Source organism: Ovis canadensis, chromosome 18 (assembly GCF_042477335.2).
Source record: "Ovis canadensis isolate MfBH-ARS-UI-01 breed Bighorn chromosome 18, ARS-UI_OviCan_v2, whole genome shotgun sequence".
NCBI lineage: Eukaryota > Metazoa > Chordata > Mammalia > Artiodactyla > Bovidae > Ovis > Ovis canadensis.
The window spans coordinates 78350150-78372656 of NC_091262.1; the positions used below are offsets into that span (position 1 = coordinate 78350150).

General features: G+C 46.2%; 1 protein-coding gene across 4 annotated transcripts in view; it reads left to right on the forward strand.

Moving 5' to 3' along the window:
- The first annotated feature begins 913 nt into the window (after positions 1 to 913).
- Positions 914 to 22507, forward strand: part of EVL (Enah/Vasp-like) — a 147882-nt gene continuing 126288 nt past the window's right edge. The window contains exon 1 of one of the 4 annotated variants that reach the window (XM_069559756.1): positions 914 to 1598. In XM_069559756.1, the coding sequence (XP_069415857.1) occupies positions 1594 to 1598 (5 nt within the window). In that variant the 5' untranslated portion in view covers positions 914 to 1593. The remainder of the gene's footprint in view (positions 1599 to 22507) is intronic. The other 3 variants (XM_069559751.1, XM_069559746.1, XM_069559745.1) reach the window with 3 other exon arrangements.

Here is a 22507-nt window from a genome sequence, read left to right on the forward strand (position 1 = left end):
CCCCTTTGCTGCCCTCCTAATGCAGGCCAGACACCGCTAAACGTTTCACGTGCTCTTGCTCGGATGCAATTGTTTAGAAGACAAATTTCATTGTTGCTGTGATAGAGGAGAATGGGAGCATTAGTGGCGATAGTGCGAAAGCGCAACGCATGGTGTCTAATTAGATGCAGAAAGTCAGACTTGGAGGGTTTAGTACTTCCAGCAACGAGAATGGCTAACCTTCAGGAAGGGCTGGGGATTTAACAGTCAGAGAAAACCTGGACAACCTAGCGCAGCCGATGTGATTGTTCTCAAGTGTTTGGTTTGGGGGCGCCAGGTGGGGCTTTATGGATTGAGATCCTTCAGCTGTTGTTGATACTGGCTCCAAGCTACGACTCCCCATCCCAGCCTTGACTCTGTATTTACAAAGACAGGAGGTCGTTCGACGCCCTGAGAATCCAGGTGGCTCACTGGCTTCGAGCAGGCGGAGCCCACCGCAGGGCGCGGGGAAGATGGAATTCTCCCACCAAGGCCAAGGACGCCGAAGCTCTACGCTTCCTTTGTGGTTGGGGGAGGCGCCCGGCGCAGGGAGGGGGCGCCGCGCTCCAGGTGCCGCGCGGCCGCCCCGCCCACTTTAGCCCCGGCCCTCCTCCTCAGCCCCGCCTCTCAAGGCTCGCGCTTACTTCTAAGCCCCGCCCCCGCCACATCCACCCGTCCCGGCCAGGCCCCTACCAAGCTCCTTCTCGCCGCTCAAGGCACCATTTCTTCGAAGCCCCGCCCCTCACAACCAGGCCTCGCCCTAAGCCCCGCCCCTCGCGGCCAGGCCTTGCTCCCTATCCCCGCCCTCTAAGCCCGCCCCGGCCCGCCCCCTAAGCCCGCCCCGGCCCTCCTCCTCGGTCCCGCCTCTCAAGGCTCGCGCGTTCTTCTAAGCCCCGCCCCCGCCACATCCGCCCGTCCCGGTCAGGTCACTACCGAGCTCCTTCTCGCCGCTCGAAGGCACTGTTCCTTCGAAGCCCCGCCCCTCCCGGCCGGGCCTCGCCTCAAGTCCCGCCCCCTAGGCCCCGCCCCGCCCCTCGCAGCCCCGGGCTCCGTTCTGCCGGAGGCGCGGGCTCTGGGGCCCCGCGCCTTTTGTGTGGTGCTTGGGCCGTCGCGCGCGCTTTCCCCTCAGTCTCGACTCCTGGGCTGAGTGCGCCCGCGCGCGCGCGCGCGCACCCGCGCGCCTGCCCTTCTCTCCGTCGACGGCGTCGCAGACGCCCGCGCCCGCCCGGGGACTGCGCCCCGAGTCTCGGGCGGGCGCGCGCGCTCCCCCCGGGCCGGCGGGACCCGGACGGCGCTCTCCCCTTCCCCCTAACCCCCGGCGGCGCGCGCACACAGCGGCCCGGGCACGCGCCCGCCAAGATGGCAGGGGCCGGGGCCCGGCTGTCAGGCGCCGCCGCCTCAGCCCGTCCCCGCAGCTAGCGGCCCGGACGCCCGCACGGAGAAGATGAGCCCCCGCTGCCCCCCGCAGCCCAGCGAGACGCGGAGCCGCCGCGCCCGGGGCCGGCTGCCCCGCTAACGCCCCGCGCCCCGCGCCGCGCCCCCCGGCCCGCGCGCCCGCCCGCCCCGGCAGCGACAATGAGGTGAGTCTGGCTGGCGCGTGGGGCGGCCGGGCGGGCGGCGTGCGGAGCGCGGGGAGGGCCTCAGGAGCACCGGCGGTGGGGGGCCTTCGGGGACGCTGGGAGGGTCTGGGGGAGTCGACGCGGGCGGCGCCCGCCTGTGCAGCTCGCGGGGGGCTGGGGGCCCGGTGGGGAGGCGACCCCGCGGGCGTGTGTGGCCGCGCCCGGCCGCGAGCAGCACCCCCACTCTGGCCGCCCTCCCCCGGACTTCGTGCCCTCGGCCTCGGCCGCCCTGTGCCGCCGCCCCGAGCTCGCACGTTAAGGGGTCGTGTCCTTCCACCTGGAGCTGCTCGCCTGCCTCTGCTCCCTTTTTCTCGTCCCCATTTCCTTTCTTCTTGCACGCCACTAAAGTGCAAGACCCACAACGTACCATTCCGTGGTTCATTACCCAGCCGGGGGGGATTGATGGTTATCAGTTCGAGAAAAAAACATTGCCAGCACCAGGAACTCGAAATTCTCTTTCTCCAGAGGTCAGCTGACTTGTGCGGATAATCACTTCCTTGCCTTTTGTCTGTGTAAGTGTACCTTCCAAACATAATATCCCATAAACACTATAGTGTCTTTCGTTTTTGCCCGTTTTGTGATCTTTATATAAATGAAATACTCATGCAATATAGAGTCTTTTGTGTGTCTGGCTTCTTTCACTCAAGGTGTTTCTGAAATGCATCCATTACTTCAACTGCTGCTCATTTTTATTAATCTGTCGTATTCCATTATATGAAGATACTACATCTTAATCATTCCGCTATTTGAGGACATTTGTTTCTTAAACGTCAGCCGCTCAGTCGTGTCCGACTCTGCGATTCTATGGACTGTAGCCTGCCAGGCTCCTCTGTCTTTGGGATTCTCCAGGCAAGTGTACTGGAGTGGGTTGCCATTCCCTTCTCCAGGGGATCTTCCCAACCCAGGGATCAAACCAGGGTCTCCTGCATCGTAGGCTGATTCTTCACCGTCTGAGCAGTAGAACTTCTGGGTCAGAAGATACCTGTATCTTCCAACTTTGAGAGGTAACACCAAATTTCTGAAGTGCCTGTACTGGTTTACACTCCTTCCAGCAAGGGTATGAGACTTCTTGTGCTCTGCTTCCTTGCCAGCACGTGGTATTGTCAGTCTTCAATTTTAGCCATCCTGGTGATTGTGCAGGCAGCCTGGTGAGGTGTCCCAGTGTGGTTTTGGATTATGGTTTGTTGCAGACAGATGAGGCCGAACATCTTTTTATGTTTATTTGATATCTTCTTTTACGAAGCATCTGTTCAGAAGTCTTTGGGGTTTACACATCTTTTTCTTCCTAATCTGTGGGAGTTCTCTGTCAAAGTCAAGAAGATAGTTTCCTGTAACATCTTACTGCCCTGCCTTTCAAAGTACAAGATCCACAGTCCACTTGGAAGTGACTTTTGTGTAACTTGTGAAAAGGGGGTCAAATTTTTCTTTTTTACCAGAACCATTTATTCCGCACTGTTTATAAAAAAACATCATCTTTTCCCCATCACTTTGCTGTGCCGCCTTCGTCATCTTCCAGTCTTCCATTTGGAATCATTTCTTTCCATCTGAGGAATTCCCTTTAGAATTTCTTTAGTGCAAGTCTGTGGTGACAAATTCTTAGTGTTCACAGATTTCCTTATTTATTCTTCATTGAAAAACATTTCTTGAGATATCATTCCCATATCTTAAAATATACCCATTTAAAGTATACAGTTGGGTAATTTTTAGTATTTTCATATACACACACGCAGTATTTTCACAGACTTAGGAAACCATTGCCACAGTCTAATTTTAGAACAGTTTCCTCCATTTTAGAAGGGTCTTTTCAGTAGTAGTAAAACTCTTGGTTTGACATTATTTTCTTTTAACACCTCAAAGATACCTCATGGTTTCTAACATTGATTGTTTTCTGTTGAGAAGTCATTTGTCTGTCATTCTTTGAAAGTAATTTTTTCTCCATTTAAATTTTTTTAAAACTTACTAATTTTAAAAAAGATTTATTTATTTGGCTTTACTGGGTCTTAGCTGAGGCATGCTCGCAGCATGCAGAGCTCTTTGTTGTGGCATGTGGGATCCAGTTCTCTGACCAGGGATCAAACCTGGGCACCCCGCACTGGGAGCTGGAGTCTTAGCCACTGGACCACCTGGGAAGTTCATCTGGCTGCTTCTGAAGTGTTCTCTGTCTTTGGTTTTCAGCAGTATTTTCTTTGCTGTATGGATTTTTTTTTTTTTTAAGATGAACATAACTTAGGGCTTCTTGAATCTTTGGCTTCATGTCTTTCATTAGTTTTTGGAAGTCTTGTGCCATTGGGACTGCATATTTTGCTTCTCTCCCATTCTCTCTCTCCTTTCCTTCTAGCACTACAATTATGCGCGTTAGACTATTTCACTGTATCTTCTGTGTCTCTTAACCTTCCTTCTGTTTTCTGCCTCTTTTTCCTTCACTCTGGATCTCCCCTCTCTTCTTTTTCCTATCACTTGAGTTTTTAATTTCAGTTATTCTATGGTTTTTGGTTCTTTAATTTCGATTTGGGTTTCTTTTTATAGTTTCTTTGTAGTTTCCAGCTATCTGCCAAAATTATCAGTATTGTCTTTCAACTCCTTGAACATAGTATGCATAATGCTTGAAGTTTATCCCATTATGGCAGTATTTGTAAGTCATTTCCAAAGTCTGTTTTCCTTGTCATTCATATTGTCTTGTCTCCTTATGTGTCTAATTGTTTTTGCTTTTTAATTTGTTTTAATTCTGCTGGACATCAGATTTGCCAAATTGTAGAAAGTCATTTGCCCAAGACGATGTTTTTCTCTTCCAGAGATAATTCACATTTGCTTTTGCCAGAGAAACGGGGCACGTATAACCTGGAGTCTCTTCGATGCAGCCTCAAGGATCGGGATGTTTCTACCTGTTCTGTTGGCCTTTAGTGCTAGTGCTCATCTCTTCTCTAGCCCTGTTATCCCCCAACCCAACGCCATGCTTTTAGGATTCCCCCTAGAGTTGGCAAACACCCCCAAGGAAAAGTAGCCCCAAGTTCTGATCTCATCTCCCTGAGCATCTGATGTCCCTTCTTCCTTCAAGCCTCCAGGCAGATTTTTACTCTATTTCCCCCCTGCTTGTCTAGTTCTTTCCAGCTGGAGGATTGTTCTCAGTTTTCTAAGTTCATGTTTACTGGAAGTAATAGTCCCTGATATGGGGCTGCTAGTAGTAAAGGACCCACCTGCCAGTGCAGGAGACCTAAGAGACTGGAGTTCAGTCCCTGGAGTGGGAAGATCCCTGGAGGAGGAAATGGCTACCCACTCCAGTACTCTTGCCTGGAAAATCACATGGACAGAGGAGCCTGCTGCTGCTGCTAAGTTGGTTCAGTCGTGTCTGACTCTGTGCGACCCCATAGACGGCAGCCCGCTAGGCTCCCCTGTCCCTGGGATTCTCCAGGCAAGAACACTGGAGTGGGTTGCCATTTCCTTCTCCAATGCTTGAAAGTGAAAAGTGAAAGGGAAGTCACTCAGTTGTGTCCGACTCACAGCGACCCCTTGGACTGCAGCCTACCAGGCTCTTCCGTCCATGGGATTTTCCAGGCAAGAGTACTGGAGTGGGGTGCCATTGCCTTCTCCGAAGAGGAGCCTGGTGGGCTGTAGTCCATGGAGTTGCAGAGTCAGACGTGACTGAAGAAACAGCACGCACGAAAAAAGTCCCTGATATTAGGGACAGTTTGAGTCAGCATCCAGTTTTGGAGGAGACTTAAACTATCAGGTTACAGAAGCTATGGAGAATACCACCACGTATTTTCTTGTGTTATAACTATATTAGAGCATTTCATTTTGTGAAATACGCTTAGCTTTAAGAATAAATCTTTATTTCCTTTTAGCAAGTAATTAATTGGAAAAAATGGTAGATCATTACTGTAAAGCAAAGGAAGCAGTTGCTTTTTCTCTCTTTTAATATTCATTTCTTTTTTCTGTCTTGATTTCCTTCATTGTTTGATAAATCCACTTGACTAGAACATTTTAGTTTTTGATCTGTAATAGAGTTCTCAGATCCCATTTTGGGGGATCAGATGACAAGTCATGGATATAGAAGTGAAAGTTTTTAAATACTTTTTCCAAAATGAGTCATCCAGTTACCCTTTTTCTTTTTTTTTTTTTTTTACCCTTTTTCTTTATGGATTTTTTTTTTTTTTCTTTTAAAATGCTGCTAACAGTTTGACATGGTTCTCTGTTGCAGGCTGTTTGTAGTTAAACATCCATACGTGTGTATTTACATGTACCTCAAATACTAGGCTTTTGCAAATGGACCTAAATGAGTCGAGGGGTGTTCTTTTCATTACCTTTGTTGTCAACTTATTTAATTTAGATATTTATAAGCAGTATCACTCATCTGTGAAAATCCTTTTGTTCAATGCTGAAATTTTTAAAATGAAAATATCATATTTTTCTTGCTAGATAATCTCATGGGAGTGCATAGATTGAAAAGGGTCAGAAATGAAACCTCTGAACTGACCCTATCCAGGAGTGTCTTAGAAAGGCATAGGGCTGGAGATGCATTCTAACAAATAAACTGAACGTCTGAGGCACATGTCCACATTTTGTAGTAAAAAGTTCTGTTGAATTAGACGACTTGGATAATTAAGGCTGTGGCTGAGTTTTTTCTTGGGCTTCTCAGGTGGCACTGGTGGTAGAAACCCACCTGTCAGTGCAGGAGATATAAGAGACGTGCGTTTGATCCTTGGGTCGGGGAAATCCTCTGGAGGAGGGCACGGCAACCCACTCTAGTATTCTTACCTGGAGAGTTCCATGGACAGGGGAGCCTGGCAGGTCTGTAGGGTTGCAAAGAGTCAGACACGACTGAAGTGACTTAGTACATTGAGTTTTTCTTAATTTTCTAGACTGTTGCCTGAATTCTTATTTCTTTTTTTCTAACAGACCTTATGTATTCTCATATCTTTATTCAGAAGTCATCTTTGGAGGCCTTCTCATTGGTACTGGGTTCGATGGGAAGAAGGAACCAAACCCCCTCCCCCAAATAGTTCCCATCCCTAAAAGATTTATAGACCCTTATGGACCCCTTTCTGAATCCTTTTTATACTAAAAACAAGACACCCACATATACAGTATTCAAAATATTTTTGTTTATATACTTTAATCATTTATCTCTTGGGAAGATTCTCTTCTGTGAACATTTTCCCTCTCATCACCAGAGCCAGCTCTGTGTGTGTGTGAGCCTCTCATCACCAGGGCCAGCTGTGTGTGTGTGTGTCAGCCTGTCATCACCAGGGCCGGGGTGTGTGTGTGTGTGTCTGTCTGTCTGTCTGTCTGTCTGTCTGTGTGTGTGTGTGTCTGTGTGTGTGTGATCACCAGGGCCAGCTGTGTATCAGCCTCTCATCACCAGGGCCAGCTGTGTGTGTGTATCAGCCTCTCATCACCAGGGCCAGCTCTGTGTGTGTGTGTGTGTGAGCCTCTCATCACCAGGGCCAGGGTGTGTGTGTGTGTGTGTGTGTGTGTGTGTGTGTGTGTGTCAGCCTCTCATCACCAGGGCCAGGGTGTGTGTGTGTGTGTGTGTGTGTGTGTGTGAGCCTCTCATCACCAGGGCCAGGGTGTGTGTGTGTGTGTGTGTGTGTGAGCCTCTCATCACCAGGGCTAGGGGGGGTGTGTGTGAGCCTCTCATCACCAGGGCCAGGGTGTGTGTGTGGGTGTGTGTGTGTGTGTGTGTGTGTGTGTGTGTCAGCCTCTCATCACCAGGGCTAGGGGGGGTGTGTGTGAGCCTCTCATCACCAGGGCCAGGGTGTGTGTGTGTGTCAGCCTCTCATCACCAGGGCTAGGGGGGGTGTGTGTGAGCCTCTCATCACCAGGGCCAGCTGTGTGTGTGTGTGTGTGTCAGCCTCTCATCACCAGGGCCAGCTGTGTGTGTGTCAGCCTCTCATCACCAGGGCCAGCTGTCTGTGTGTGTGTGTGTGTGTGAGCCTCTCATCACCAGGGCCAGCTGTGTGTGTGTGTGTGTGTCAGCCTCTCATCACCAGGGCCAGCTGTGTGTGTGTGTGTGTGTGTATCAGCCTCTCATCACCAGGGCCAGCTGTGTGTGTGTGTGTGTGTCAGCCTCTCATCACCAGGGCCAGCTGTGTGTGTGTGTGTGTGTGTGTGTGTGTATCAGCCTCTCATCACCAGGGCTAGGTGTGTGTGTGTGCGTGTCAGCCTGTCATCCCCAGGGCCAGGTGTGTGTGTGTATGTGTGTGTTGGTCAGGCTCCCATCGCACAGGGTACAGTGTCAGCAACCCAGGCACAAACATGGTCTTCGTATCACAGTGAGTCCGCACTGGCTAACACACGGAAGTCCAGGCACGTCTCTGAGCTCGCTGCTGCGGAATAGACAGCACACCTCCAGGTGTCTCTGGAAGTCGTCTAGGGAGACCAGCTGTGGAGCCATGGCGCCGCTGTGTGCGTATCTTTGGCTCTTCTCTCTCGTCCTGTCTGCTTATTTTTAGACCTGTGTCATTACCATATATATCTTGTGGGTGATTTTTTTTTTTTTAAGTACTTACATTTTGGCTGTGCAGCATGTGAGATCTTACTTCCCTTATCAGGAATTGAACTCGCGCCCCCTGCAGTGGAAACTCAGAGTCTTAACCACTGGACTGCCAGAGAAGTCCCTGAGTGATGATTTTTATTTATTTTATTTATTTATTTATTTATTTATTTTAGTTGTTTATTTTTTTAATTTTAAAATCTTTAATTCTTATATGCGTTCCCAAACATGCACCCCCCCCTCCCACCTCCCTCCCCATAACATCTCTGTGGGTCATCCCCATGCACCAGCCCCAAGCATGCTGTATGATTTTTAATATAAGCAATGTCATCTTTTTATTGGAAGTAATGTCATCTTGAATTTTGCTGGTTTGGCAGTTTTGTTTGTATCTAGTCATATAAATACAAGAAATTTTCAACTTAGTTTTTTAAGTTGCACCCGAATAAGCTACATGAAAATAAAGTAAACCAGCACTGTTTCACAAGATTTTTTTCCCTCTAAAGGGAATCTGTCGTCTGCCAAGTTTGAACCTTGCAGTAGACTGTAAGCTTGATGACTGTTGGTTGTTAATTGAGGATCACAAGTGCTAGGGTAGTGCAATAACAACTTAAAGAAGAGGGCCTCCAGCTTGCAGCTGGGCCAGCTGGGAAGGACAGTGGCCCCCTCAGTGAACCGCTGTTTCCTTTTCCCATCCTGAATGGAGAAGACCTTACAGAAATGACTTCTAGCAGCAGTTCTCATTTTTTCTGCTCTAAGTGGGACTTCCGTGGTGGTGTAGTGGCTGAGATTCTGTGTTCACAATGCAGGGCACCCGGGTTCAATCTCTGATCAGCGAACTAGATCCCAGACACCACGTGCAGCTAAGACCCGGCACAGCCAAATAAATATATTTTTTAAATGCAATTATATTGAATGTGGAGAATTTGAAAACATAGAAAGTATAAAGAAGACAAGAATCAGCATTGATCCTACTATTGAAGGAAGGATAACCCATTAAACACGGGGTATAGTTCCTTTATCTTTTCCATGTGTGAGAGTGACATTTTCACAAAATTGATAGTGTACTGTGTATTTGTATTGGGCATTTTTGCAGTCAACATGTATGCATTTCCCCTTTTTTATGAATGTTCTTTGAAAACATGTAAAATGGCTGAATAACAGTGTTTCAGATGATATACCATAATTTATTTACCAGTACCCCAAGTTTGGGACAGTTGGCTTCTTTTTAGAATATCGTCATTGTAAACAACATGATAATGACTGCATGTTAAGTCTTAGAGTGCATCTCTGATTATTTCCTTAAAATAAGGTAGCAAAATAGTATTACTGGCACCAAAATCTGTTGATATATATATCAGAATGTAAATTTTAAGCAGGAAAGAGAGAAAGATAATGTTAATGAAAGGAAGTTTATATTCCTGGTCTTAACTTGGAGGTTCCTCTCCCCAGAAGTTTGAGGATTAGAAAAGGAATTAGAAATAAATGGTGTGGTTGCACCTGTTCGCCAGTGGGGGGAGGCCTGGTCCTGAGTCCCCTGAAACAACTGTGTATGAAGATGGATTATCTGTCTTTGTCTTTAAGGCTGTGTGAAAGACATCTATTCTTGGGTTTGGACTTAAACTAGGAATGTGAATGAACTTTTTTTTGATATTGATTTAGGCCACCTTTTGTCCCTCGTATTCTAAGCAGCCTTGGTTTTAGAGTCTAATAGACCTGGATTCTGCCCCAGAGCCACTCTTTACCAGCTGACTAACTTGGTGCAAATTGCTTAACCTTTATGACCCTCCACTTTTCTCAACTATAAATGAGGATAATCCTGCTTCCTTCTTAGGTTTGCAAGGCTCAAACAATAATACATAAAAAGTTCTCAGTGTATGATGTTCTATAAAAGTTAGCTGTTTACCTCCCCCAGCTCACCTTCTTATGTCTGTGAGGAAGATAAATCCTGGACGATCTGGGACAGTTTTCTGATTTCAGATTTTCTGCCCTTTTGTCAGATTGCTGCCTAACTTTATCTACCATAGGTGATGATTTTTTGCTTTAGAAACCACAGTTGCTATTGATACTTTAGCTTCTAAAAATGATTCAGGGACATTCTCTATAAAAGACACAAAATATAACTACTGAAATAAAGACAAAACAGGCATGTTATTTTGGGGTAGAGAAGATGATTGTACTAAGAAAATTTAGATGCAGAAATAGTTACTGCAGTTGAGCAGTTGACTGTGGAATTGACAGACGTGGTGGCAGGAAGCACAGTGGGAGCCGCTGGGACGCGTGTCCCGAGTGTCTCAGAGATGGACACTGCCCCTTACAGGGCCGGCTCGGGGAGCCTCTTTCCTTCTGCAGCCTTCCCCTTGTCACACATTTTTCCCGGGCGCGCGCCCTGTGCAGCTTCCGGCACCTCACACTCTGGGCGCTGTGCTCCATCCTGGGCTCTCTGTGGAGCTGTGTTGCCGGGGTCCAGCCCCTGCGGATCTAGGGTAATTTGAAGGTGGGGACGGAATCGGCGTCCTAGGAAAAAACTTATTTAATTACAGATATATAGAGAGATTAGAAACGGATAGTGTAGTAGGAAAATTAGTGGAGAAAAAGAGGCTGAATAACTTGGTTTACGTGGAATACCAATCACCACCTACGTAGGCCACAGACGTCTTTCCGTTCTCCCAAAGGAGAGGAGGCACTGAGGCCTCCCCGGTCCGATCTTAGAAGCCCAGGCAAAATTAGCAGGCTTGGTGAGTACCCACGTACCAGATGGGAATTCAGCCAGAAAGACAGAGAGCAAGAAAGAAGCGACATGGGGGAATCAGTCTTTCCAGAAACTGATCCCATTTCTTTATTTTTCAGGTTTGCTTATATACTTTTTGTTATACATAGGGATGATACCGAGTCATGCGGCAGTCAGCAGTCCTGACCTTTATCGAAATCAGGTGCTTCACACAAATGTATAAAAAAAGGTCTTAGGGGTTTTACATCATCTTCTGGCCATGAGGCCTGCTGACATTTTATGATCCTTTCTTTCTGATAACCAAAAAACTTATTTTTCCAAGGGTGTTTTTTTCTTAAACCAGGCACCACCCTCTAAATAAAGTTGTATTCCTATAGGGTGAGGGTGTAGTGGGGTACAACTAAGACAGGAATTTATTTAACCTAAGGTTAACATGATCAATCTTAAAGGTTAATACTTACTTCTCCTATATGCTAGTTATATTCATTATAAGGGCAGGGAATATGGAGATTAAGCAGCGAACATCAGCCCAACGAATGAAAACCCTTCACCAATATTCCCCTTAAGATCTATTTAGTCTTAAGATAGTGATAAAGTTACATTTTTGCATAGCAAGGACACTGATTTATAACAAAGTACAGTGATCTATAACAAAAGAGAAAATTCATTAACTCAAAAGGCCTAGTATTGCTAACATCAAAAACTACTATATTTCCTTTTCTATATTCCAAATACATTAATATATTCCCAGGTGCCTAAGGATATGGAGGCCTGGCGGCAATAATTGACTCCACAATGAGAAAAGCCCTATGCTAATTAAGACTTTCAAGATACTCCAAACTCTCTGTGCTGTTTAAGGTTGAGAGGTAGTAAACAATCATGTGGAGTATGGATAATCTTGTCACATAAGCTAGTTTGCCTGCAGAGAGGTTTGACCTGAGACACCCTTGTCACACCCAGGGCAGGGAATTAGCAGCAATTATTGGCACAACAAATGAAAAACCCTTCACCAATATAATTCCTAACCAACCCACTATACTAATAATTTCTAGCTTCCCAGAAGAATCTGCCTTTAGTAAGTCTAAAACATCTCGTCCCTCTCATGATTCAGTTCAGTTCAGTTCAGTCGCTCAGTCGTGTCCGACTCTGTGACCCCATGAACTGCAGCACGCCAGGCCTCCCTGTCCATCACCAACTCCCGGAGTTCACTCAGACTCACGTCCATCGAGTCCGTGATACCAACCAGCCATCTCATCCTCTGTCGTCCCCTTCTCCTGCCCCCAATCCCTCCCAGCATCAGGGTCTTTTCCAGTGAGTCAGCTCTTCACATGAGGTGGCCAAAGTACTGGAGCTTCAGCTTTAGCATCATTCCTTCCAAAGAAATCCCAGGGTTGATCTCCTTGCACTCCAAGGAACTCTCAAGAGTCTTCTCCAACACCACAGTTCAAAAGCATCAATTCTTTGGCCCTCAGCCTTCTTCACAGTCCAACTCTCATCCATACGTGACCACAGGAAAAACCATAGCCTTGACTAGACGGACCTTAGTCGGCAAAGTAATGTCTCTGCTTTTGAATATGCTATCTAGGTTGGTCATAACTTTTCTTCCAAGGACTAAGCGTCTTTTAATTTCATGGCTGCAGTCACCATCTGCAGTGATTTTGGAGCCCCAAAAAATAAAGTCTGACACTGTTTCCACTGTTTCCCCATCTATTTGCCACGAGGTGATAGGACCGGATGCCATGATCTTCGTTTTCTGAATGTTGAGCTTTAAGCCAACTTTTTCACTCTCCTCTTTCACTTTCATCAAGAGGCTTTTTAGTTCCTCTTCACTTTCTGCCATAAGGATGGTGTCATCTGCATATCTGAGGTTATTGATATTTCTCCCGGGAATCTTGATTCCAGCTTGTGTTTCTTCCAGTCCAGCATTTCTCATGATGTACTCTGCATAGAAGTTAAATAAGCGAGGTGACAGTATACAGCCTTGATGTACTCCTTTTCCTGTTTGGAACCAGTGTGTTGTTCCATGTCCAGTTCTAACTGTTGCTTCCTGACCTGCATACAGGTTTCTCAAGAGGCAGGTCAGGTGGTCTGGTATTCCCATCTCTTTCAGAATTTTCCACAGTTTATTGTGGTCCACACAGTCAAAGGCTTTAGCATAGTCAATAAAGCAGAAATAGATGTTTTTCTGAAACTCTTGCTTTTTCCATGATCCAGCAGATGTTGGCAATTTGATCTCTGGTTCCTCTGCCTCTTCTAAAACCAGCTTGAACATCAGGGAGTTCACGGTTCACGTATTGCGGAAGCCTGGCTTGGAGAATTTTGAGCATTACTTTACTAGCATGTGAAATGAGTGCAATTGTGCGATAGTTTGAGTATTCTTTGGCATTGCCTTTCTTTGGGATTGGAATGAAAACTGACCTTTTCCAGTCCAGTGGCCACTGCTGAGTTTTCCAAATGTGCTGGCATATTGAGTGCAGCACTTTCACAGCATCATCTTTCAGGATTTGAAACAGCTCAACTGGAATTCCATCACCTCCACTAGCTTTGTTCATAGTGGTGCTTTCTAAGGCCCACTTGACTTCACATTCCAAGATGTCTGGCTCTAGATGAGTGATCACATCATCATGATTATCTGGGTCATGAAGATCTTTTTTGTACAGTTCTTCTGTGTATTCTTGCCATCTCTTCTTAATATCTTCTGCTTGTGTTAGGTCCATATCATTTCTGTCCTTTATCGAGCCCATCTTTGCATGAAATGTTCCCTTGGTATCTCTAATTTTCTTGAAGACATCTCTGGTCTTTTCCATTCTGTTGTTTTCCTCTATTTCTTTGCATTGATCACTGAAGAGGCTTTCTTATCTCTTCTTGCTATTCTTTGGAACTCTGCATTCAGAACTCTCATGATTGGGAGGCTGTAAACAATCACATGTGGCCGGATGAACCTGTACTGGCAGGCTAGATAACCTTCAGAGGAGTTCGTAAGTTGAAACACCCTTGTCACGCCCAAGAATTTTTATTGACTTGGAGCTGTAAGTTAACACCTTCTCAGACAGAGGTAATGGGGGTCAGCCCCCCATAAAGTCAGAGGTATAGGTGAAAGCGTGAAACAGTAAAGTAGGTAGACTCTGGTTTGGGGATAGGTGCTCGGGAACAGGGGGTTTCCTGAGGCTCAATCCTCCTTTGCGTATGCTGAAGCCTCCTTCCTCATGACCTTTGCCATGGGCGGGGTTCCTCACGCTGGCTCCCCGCACTGTGTCTGTCTCTGTCATCTAGTTCCCATTCTCTCTCAAAGGATCCTTAAATAAGCAGAGGTCTGAGGGACCAGCTCACGAGTTAACCTGAGGTCAGCTGCTTCCTTTTTGTCTTCAGCTTACTTAGTGCCTAGCCTTCAAATCTTAGCTGCAATGTCAGCTCCTCAGGGAGGCAGTCCTTGACCCCTACCCTGACTGAGGGCCCTTTCTTGTTTGCTCTGTGGGATTCCATATTTCCTCTGCTGTTACTCTTTTCATAATTATTATACTTAACTTTCTCGGCCCAAGCCTCATCGAGAGTTACATCTATTTCGATCTCTGTTGGGTCCCAAGAGCCTAGCAGTGTGCCTGGTGCTTGGTAGATGCTTCATGAAAATCGATGCTGCCACTTGTACCCGAAATGGGCAATAAATCATGACATTCCTTCTTCCACGTCATGGGTCCTTCCAAGTACAACATTCCAGGCAGCTCCCAAATGGGAGATGCTGGCATGCAAGATGAAAACGTTCACTATGTGCTTGATGAATTCCTGGGGTGACAGTGCTGATATCGTGTGTTTCCATATCACTGCCAGGAGGCAGGCTTTGTTTATTGGTGTGTGGTGGGTTCTTTTTTCCTGTTTTTTTTTTTTTTTTCTTTGTAAGAACACTGTGACTCTCAGTGTCCCTGGTGTTTCTCAGACTTTAATGTGCGTAGGAATCACTGTGTGTCCTTCCAAAATGCAGACCCCCAGGCCCCATTGCTGGGGACGGAGGAATGCTTTTCATAAGCCTTTTTTTTTCTTTTTATTAATAGAATTTATGTGTTAAAGCAACTTTAGACTTATGGAAAAATAAGCAGAGAGTACGGAGAGTTCCCATACACATATCTCCATTGGTACCGTTTCCACGGTTAGCATCTTACATGGTCCATTTGTTGTATTTAGTGAACTGCTATTGATAACAGTATTAATAGCTGGAGTCAATAGTTTGTTGGACCTAATGTCCTTTTTCTCTTCCATGTTCTGATCCCGAATACCACATCACATTTAGTTCTTAAATCTCCTTAGGCTCCTCGGTTGTGATAATTCTTCAGATTGTCTCTATTTTTTGATGATCTTGGCTATTTTGAGATGTGCTTACTTAGATAGGTTGCAGGATGCCCTTCTGTTGGGATTTGTTTCATGTTTGCTCGTGGTCAGCCTGGGGTTGTTAGTTTGGGGCGGGAAGATCATGGAGAGAGTGACATTCCATTCCATTACAGAGGGTGCGTACCTGCAGCGAGCTTTATCACTGTGGATGTTGGCCTTGATCACCTGGCTGAAGCGGCGTTCGTCAGGTTTCATCCTTGTAAAGTTATTCTTGCATTCCCCTTTTAATGCTGTCGTCTTTTCAAAACAGTCCTTGTCCACGTTGTCGTTGTTCATTCACCAAGTCGTGTCTGACTTTTGCAACCCCAGGGACTGTAGCCCACCAGGCTCCTCTGTCCATGCGATTTCCCAGACAAGAATACTGGAGTGGGTTGCCATTTCCTATTCCAGGGGATCTTTGTTGCGTAGCCCATGCTTAAAGGGGAGGGAATTATGATCCTTCTGATGAATGGTTTTTAAATTTTAATAATTAAATGTTTATTTTTATGTGTATTAGGAAAAAATCACTGCATACGATTGTGAAGCTCTCTCAGTCGTGTCCCGACTCTTTGTGACCCCATGGCCTGTAGCCTACCATGCTCCTCCGTCTGTGGGATTCTCCAGGCAAGAATACTGGAGTGGATTGCCATTTCCTTCTCCAGGAGATCTTCCCAACCCAGGAATCGAACCCGGGTCTCCCACATTGTAGGTAGATGCTTTACCATCTGAGCCACCAGGAAAGCTCTGCATCAGACTAGTGGTATTAGTGGTATTTTAACTGGGTTCTTTAGAAAATTACCCAAGATGAAGGCTCGTGTGTGTTTGGAGGAGGGCATAGGATTGATATTTGGGGGAAGGAAGGGTGATATATCCATTAGGTCCTGTCTTCATTTGGCAAAGGAGTGGCCCACATGGCGTATATTGCCCCTGCTGGTGCTCTCAGTGGATCCCAAGAGGGCACACATGGCAGCTCTCTGGGGCCACAACAGACCCCCCCCTCCGCCAACCCCCAGGCAGGCACTGGACACAGGTCTGCGCCCAGACAAAACTGGTTGCCTCAGGGATGGCCGGAATAAAAACAGTTAAGGCGGGAGGAGCTGAAATGATGCAGACGTGAGGTGCTTAACGCATGTGACTTTGTGGGTATTTCTTTTTTAGTTTTTTTTTTGCTTTACTGCGTCTTGATTTTCAGTTATGGCTAGAAAGTTTTCTACGTCCCCAGGTTGAATTCACCTGTGTTTTTTTTTCTAGTGCCTGTATCATTTTTTTTTTTTCTTTTAAAACTTTTAAGTCTTTGATCCGCTTGGAATTGAATATGTAGGTTTGAGAGCCAGATCCAATTTTAGCCTTTTCCATCTCATTTTTCAGTTATCTCAGTATGGCTTATTAAAAATTCCATTTTCTCCCAGTGTTTTTAGATTCTGTCCTTTGTCATATTTAATCAGTTTGACCCATTTCTGGAGTTTCTGTTATGTTCCGTTTCAGTTCAGTTGCTCAGTTGTGTCCAACTCTTTGCGATCCCATGAACCGCAGTACGCCAGGCCTCCCTGTCCATCACCAACTCTCGGAGTCCACCCAAACCCATGTCCATTGAGTCGGTGATGCCATCCAACCATCTCATCTTCTGTCGTCCCCTTCTTCTCCTGCCCTCAATCTTAGGTTCCGTTGGTCTGTATTTATTTGTGTGCCAATATCTCATTTGATTAAAGAGGCTCTATCGTTTGTTTTAATATTTAGGAGGGCTAATCCTCTCTTACTGCTTTAGCGAGTTGATTTTAAAGAAAATGATCAATTAATAGCGCTCGTGTTAAACAGATGTGACAAAAATCATGGCTAAATAGTGCTTTAACCCAAAGGAACAAATCCAGAATGGTCTGATTCAGGCATCTGAATGCCCCCTGGGACAAGTTCTCACTTGTAGCGTGATATGTTTGGCTTTTGAATATGCATCCGAGGAGGCATCTGTGAGGCTGGAGGACACTCAACAGTCAGTGTGACCCCTCAGGATAGGATTGTCAGCACAGTCAAGGCACCCTTAACCTCAGTCACCCTCTCTCCAAAGTGTTAGTGAAGCTGGCTTATTTTGGAGGGTTTTACCTGTAAAAAATACTCATTTGTCAAACCATAGAAAATTAGATTCAGAAACTTAGAAATTCTCTAAGTCCGGTGGTTTTTAACCCTCACTGGGCATCAGAAACAGTTGAAAAGGCCTTCTTCCCCACCCCCCCTTCCAGTGCGAGGGCCCTGCCTTAGAGTCCATTAATCTGAAATAAAGTGTTTTGTTGTTTTTACTTTATTTAAAATCTCTAGTTAAATATGCAGCCAGAGTTGAGAAGTGCTGATCTAGTCCTGAGATCAAGACTGGGTCTGGTTTCTCTGAAAGGTAGCACATGCTCAGTAAATGTTTGTTGACTGGCGCATGAGCCCCCTATGTCTCAGATGAGAAATAGCCCATTTCTCAGACTCCAGAGGCCTTGCCTAGGCCACATAGATTGTGTGCTTAGTTGCTTGGTAGTGTCCGGCTCTTTGCAGCCCCATGGACTGTAGCCCGCCAGGCTCCTCTGTCCATGCGGATTCTCCAGCCAAGAATACTGGAGTGGATTGTCAAGCCCTCTTCCAGGGGATCTTCCCACCCCAAGGATTGAACCTAGGTCTCCCGCATTGCAGGCAGATTCTTTACCATCTGAGCCAGGGACATGAAGCTCATTTTTCTTATTTTTTCACTCTTCTTCACCCATGGTTTCCTCTTTAGTTACAGGCCAAAGTAGGCAAGAGCATTTGCTCTATGGTTCACGAGTTCATTTTTATGACCTCAACCCCAGTTCCTCCTGTTCAGTACAGCAGAAACTTGAGAATGAGCCTTAGACTTTGTAGTGAGAGAATTGGACTGTGCTGAAATTTCAGCCTGTGTTCAGTGTCCGCCCGCCTATTGGTGGGGATCAAGGAGGGGCGGGGAGGAGGAGCAAGGGCCCACGGACCGGCTTTCCTGTGTGTCTGTTGTGTGTTGGGCTCCAGGTCTAGGGGTTTACTGCACCTAGGTTCTAGCGGTCTCATTTTTTGAAGGGAGCTCCATGCCTCCCATTCCAGCCGCGAGGCCTGTTAGATTTCAGATTACAGGGCTTGATTAAATTAGTTTTGATTGATGCTTTGTTTTAATTAGGGCTTTATGGTTTTCTGTTAGTAAACAGCAGTGCCAGCTCTGTTTTCTCACACTCCAGATTGCTTCATCGCCTGATTTGGTTAGTTCCCTGGGAAAAACTCAAATTTCAGAACTGCAGAAGTTGTAGAAGTCAACTAGAGAAGACTCAAATAACACGATGAGTATTTTATGTTAGAGAGTTGCCGTCTGGTTCAGTTTTGAACAAGGCTTTTGTACTAGATTGGGGATTCCACTTCTGGCGGTGTTCTATAGGATCACTTGGGCCTAAGACCTACTAAGAACAAGACAAGGTGAAAAGTTGAGGGAGAATTGTCAGTTTGAGGGCATAGGAGAACCACAAGGCAGAAGGAATTTTCAGAGCCAAGGTGTAGGTAGAGATGTTAGGTAACCCTACATTTGGCACCATTTCTTTTCTTGAAGCAATTGTCAGTGCTGAAAGTGTCAACTGAGAAGATGATTACAGCTTTAGGCAGGTTCATGGGACTGGAAATTTTTTTAAAAGTTGGTGCACACCCTTGCTGAGGAGGAGAAGCCCTAGTAAACACCCCAGTTTTCCTAAGGGCTCTTCTTGGGGACAAGAGTGAACTGGATACAGACTGGCCCTCTCAGGAGCTGGAGCACTGCTTTGTCTCATCTCTGTGCCTAAGTGGACTAAGATGGTCTGGAGTAGCTTGTGCCTCTGACCTACCTGCATGTCAGAAACAAAAGCAAATCCTCTAGGAGCCTGGAATTATCTCTGCACTTCTCATACGCAGTGACTGGGATTCAATCAAGAAATATCAGATATACGAGAAGACTTAACCCAAAACGAAGGGAAAACAGACATAGTAAAATAATCAGACTTGGATTTTAAAAGAAGTGTGATTAATATATCTAAGGAGATAAGTTGTGTTTAACCTTTCCTTGTTCACCATGGTCATTTCAGCTTAGAGGCTAACTCAGACTCTTGGACAAGAGTGTTTATAGTTGTCAGTGGCAGGCCAGTGTGAACAAGTGTGGCTGTGTGTGGCTGCCAGTTGTCCTTGGGCATATTTGCATGGTTGAGACATTACTTTACCAACAAAGGTCCGTCTAGTCAAGGCTATGGTTTTTCCATTAGTCATGTATGGATGTGAGAGTTAGACTCTGAAGAAAGCTGAGCACCGAAGAATTGATGCTTTTGAACTGTGGTGTTGGAGAAGACTCTTGAGAGTCCCTTGGACTGCAAGGAGATCCAACCAGTCCATCCTAAAGGAGATCAGTCCTGGGATTTCTTTGGAAGGAATGATGCTAAAGCTGAGACTCCAGTACTTTGGCCACCTCATGCGAAGAGTTGACTCATTGGAAAAGACTCTCATGCTGGGAGGGATTGGGGGCAGGAGGAGAAGGGGACGACAGAGGATGAGATGGCTGGATGGCATCACGGACTCAATGGACGTGAGTCTGAGTGAACTCCGGGAGTTGGTGATGGACAGGGAGGCCTGATGTGCTGTGATTCATGGTGTTGCAAAGAGTTGGACATGACTGAGCAACTGAACTGAATCATCTTTGCTTAATCCCCTACTATGTAGCTTTGAGGTAAGGACAGGAGAGAAATTAGAATAATAATCATAGGCATTTAGATCTTAGAACTAGAAGAGCCCCTGGAGGTCAATATTTTGATTCTTGTTTTTACCTTTGAGAGACATGTACATTGTTGAGCTTGGCTTAGGCAATGTGAACACACATGGATGTTATTGTACATGGTAGAGCTGATGTTAAACACTTAATGGAAACATAATTTCAGTAAATGTGAATACCCTTTTCTTGGCCACACCACACAGCTTGTGGTATCTTAGGTTTCCCAACCAAGGATCGAACCTGGGCCCCCAGCAGTCAGGTACGGTACCAAGTTCTAACCGTTGTACAGTCAGGCAGTTCCCTAAATGTGACTACTTTAAAAATACTTCAGAATTTTAAATTTATTACTGCAGTAAATGTGAGGTTTTTTTTTTAAAGTATAGACCTCTCTTATAAATACATAACTACTCTTTATCTATTTTTGTGTAGCATATCTGCTTAAAAATTTACTTGAAAGGTAGATTTTGAGTACTTGAAAAGCACTAGGGATCAGGCATTGAGAGTTGGGCCTTGTGTGTTACGATGTAGCCAGGAAGAGGGGGATGGGGCATCTAAGGTGAAAGTGCCAGAAAACAGGTCTGGTCAACGCAGTGTTTATTTATTCATTTATTGCATTTGTAATGGGCTTGACTGGGGTCTTTCATCCTCTGTGTTGGTTCTTCCCTTTTGCGGTTCTTTGTACCGCTTTATTATCGCTTGAAGACAATGGTCTGCAGGACGTCTTTCATTAATTTAGTTTAATGTCCTCAGTTCTTCAAGTTATTCATGATTTATCTCTAATTAGTGGTCCTTTTGAGGGCTTCCCTTTCACTGAGCTCTGACCCACTGATGTCATTAGTGAAAGTCCCTTAGTCGTGTCACACTCTTTGAGACCCCATGGACCATCCATGGAATTCTCCAGGCCAGAATACTGAAGTGGGTAGCCTTTCCCCTCTCCAGGGGATCGTCCCAATCCAGAGATCGAACCCATGTCTCCCGAATTGCAGGCGGATTCTTTACCAGCTGAGCCACAAGGGACATTATTAGCATTTAAAAATTTAAATTCTCTAACATTAGCCTGAACACAGAAAAATGTTGGGCCTGGCACTCAGTTGAAACCCTTGATACAAAACAGAAACACCACACTTGGAGCCTCTGTGCCTGTACACAGATGAAAGTCAAATGTACGCTTTCTTGTCCTAGCTGAGATTTCTGCCTGAGCGTCTCTAGGGACTCCTATCCTAGGAAGAAGGGACGCGCCCTCCTGGATCTGTGTCACTGTGAGTGTGAGCAGGACACTGAAGACAGCTCCAGCTAGAAAAGCAGCAGCAGAGAGAGCCACCTGGGGAGAGCGCGGCGCCCCCGAGTGGCTGCACCCGTGGGTGGTGCGGCAGGCCGCATCAGGGGGGACCACGCAGGCGGACAGGACCGCTCTCTGGGTGTATCGAGTCCCTGGTGCCGACTGCTGGGCTGTGGGTGGAAGCCATGATTAGCCACACGTAGCTTACCGCCAAGAAGCTAGAGCGCAGGTGCCTCACACTCGGTGAGCCTAAACCGAGACCCACTACTGCTGTCTTTATGAGCAGCTGGTTTTTGACAAACATGCCAAGAAAATTCAAGGGGGAAAACAGCCTTTCAGCAAATGCTGGGACACCTGATTATCAACAGACAGAAGTTGAATCCCCTACTTCCGTATACAGAAGTCAACTTTTAGATTATGACCTTAAATGTTGAAGCTAAACCTTTTTTTTTTTAAATAAATACGTCTTTCTTTACTTATCTGTATTTTTGACTGTGCTGGGTCCCCGTTGCTGCAGGAGGGCTCTCTCCACTCCAGTTGTGGTGCTGGGGCCTCTTGTCGCGGGGGCTTCCCCAGAGTTGCTGCAGCCTGGGTGCTCCAGAACACGGGCTCCTTGCTTGTGGCACGTGGACTCGGTTGCCCCTCGGCATGTGGGATCTTCCCGGACCAGCGTCCCTTGCATTGGCAGGCAGATTCTTAACCACTGGACCACCAGGGAAGCCTGCTAAAACTTTCTTACAGAAGAAAATATAAGAGTAAATCTTGAATTCAGCAATGTTTTTTTAGATGTAACACCAAAACACAAATCATAAAAGAAAAAAAAATTGGGTTTCATCTAAATTAAAAACGTGAGCTGCAAATCATACTGTTAAGAAAAAGTGAGAAGACAACTCACACAGTGGAAGAAAGTACCTGATAAGGGATTTACATCTAAAATACACAACGAAATCTTCCAACTCAGTAATAAAAAGACAGCCCACCTTAAAGGGGGCAAATATTCAAATGGACGCTTCTCCAGAGAAGAGATACACACGGCCAATAAATACACGAATGAATAGGTGCTCAGCATCACTAGATATGAGGAAGTACAAACCAGACCACAGTGAGGTACCACTTTCTTCTCACTGGACTCAGAAGGCTGGGCGAGGGCTTCCCCAGTGGTCCAGGGGTAAAGAATCTCCCTGCCAGTGCAGGGATGCAGGTTCGATCCCTGGTCTGGGAAGATTCCGCATGCCTCAGAGCAACTTAGCCT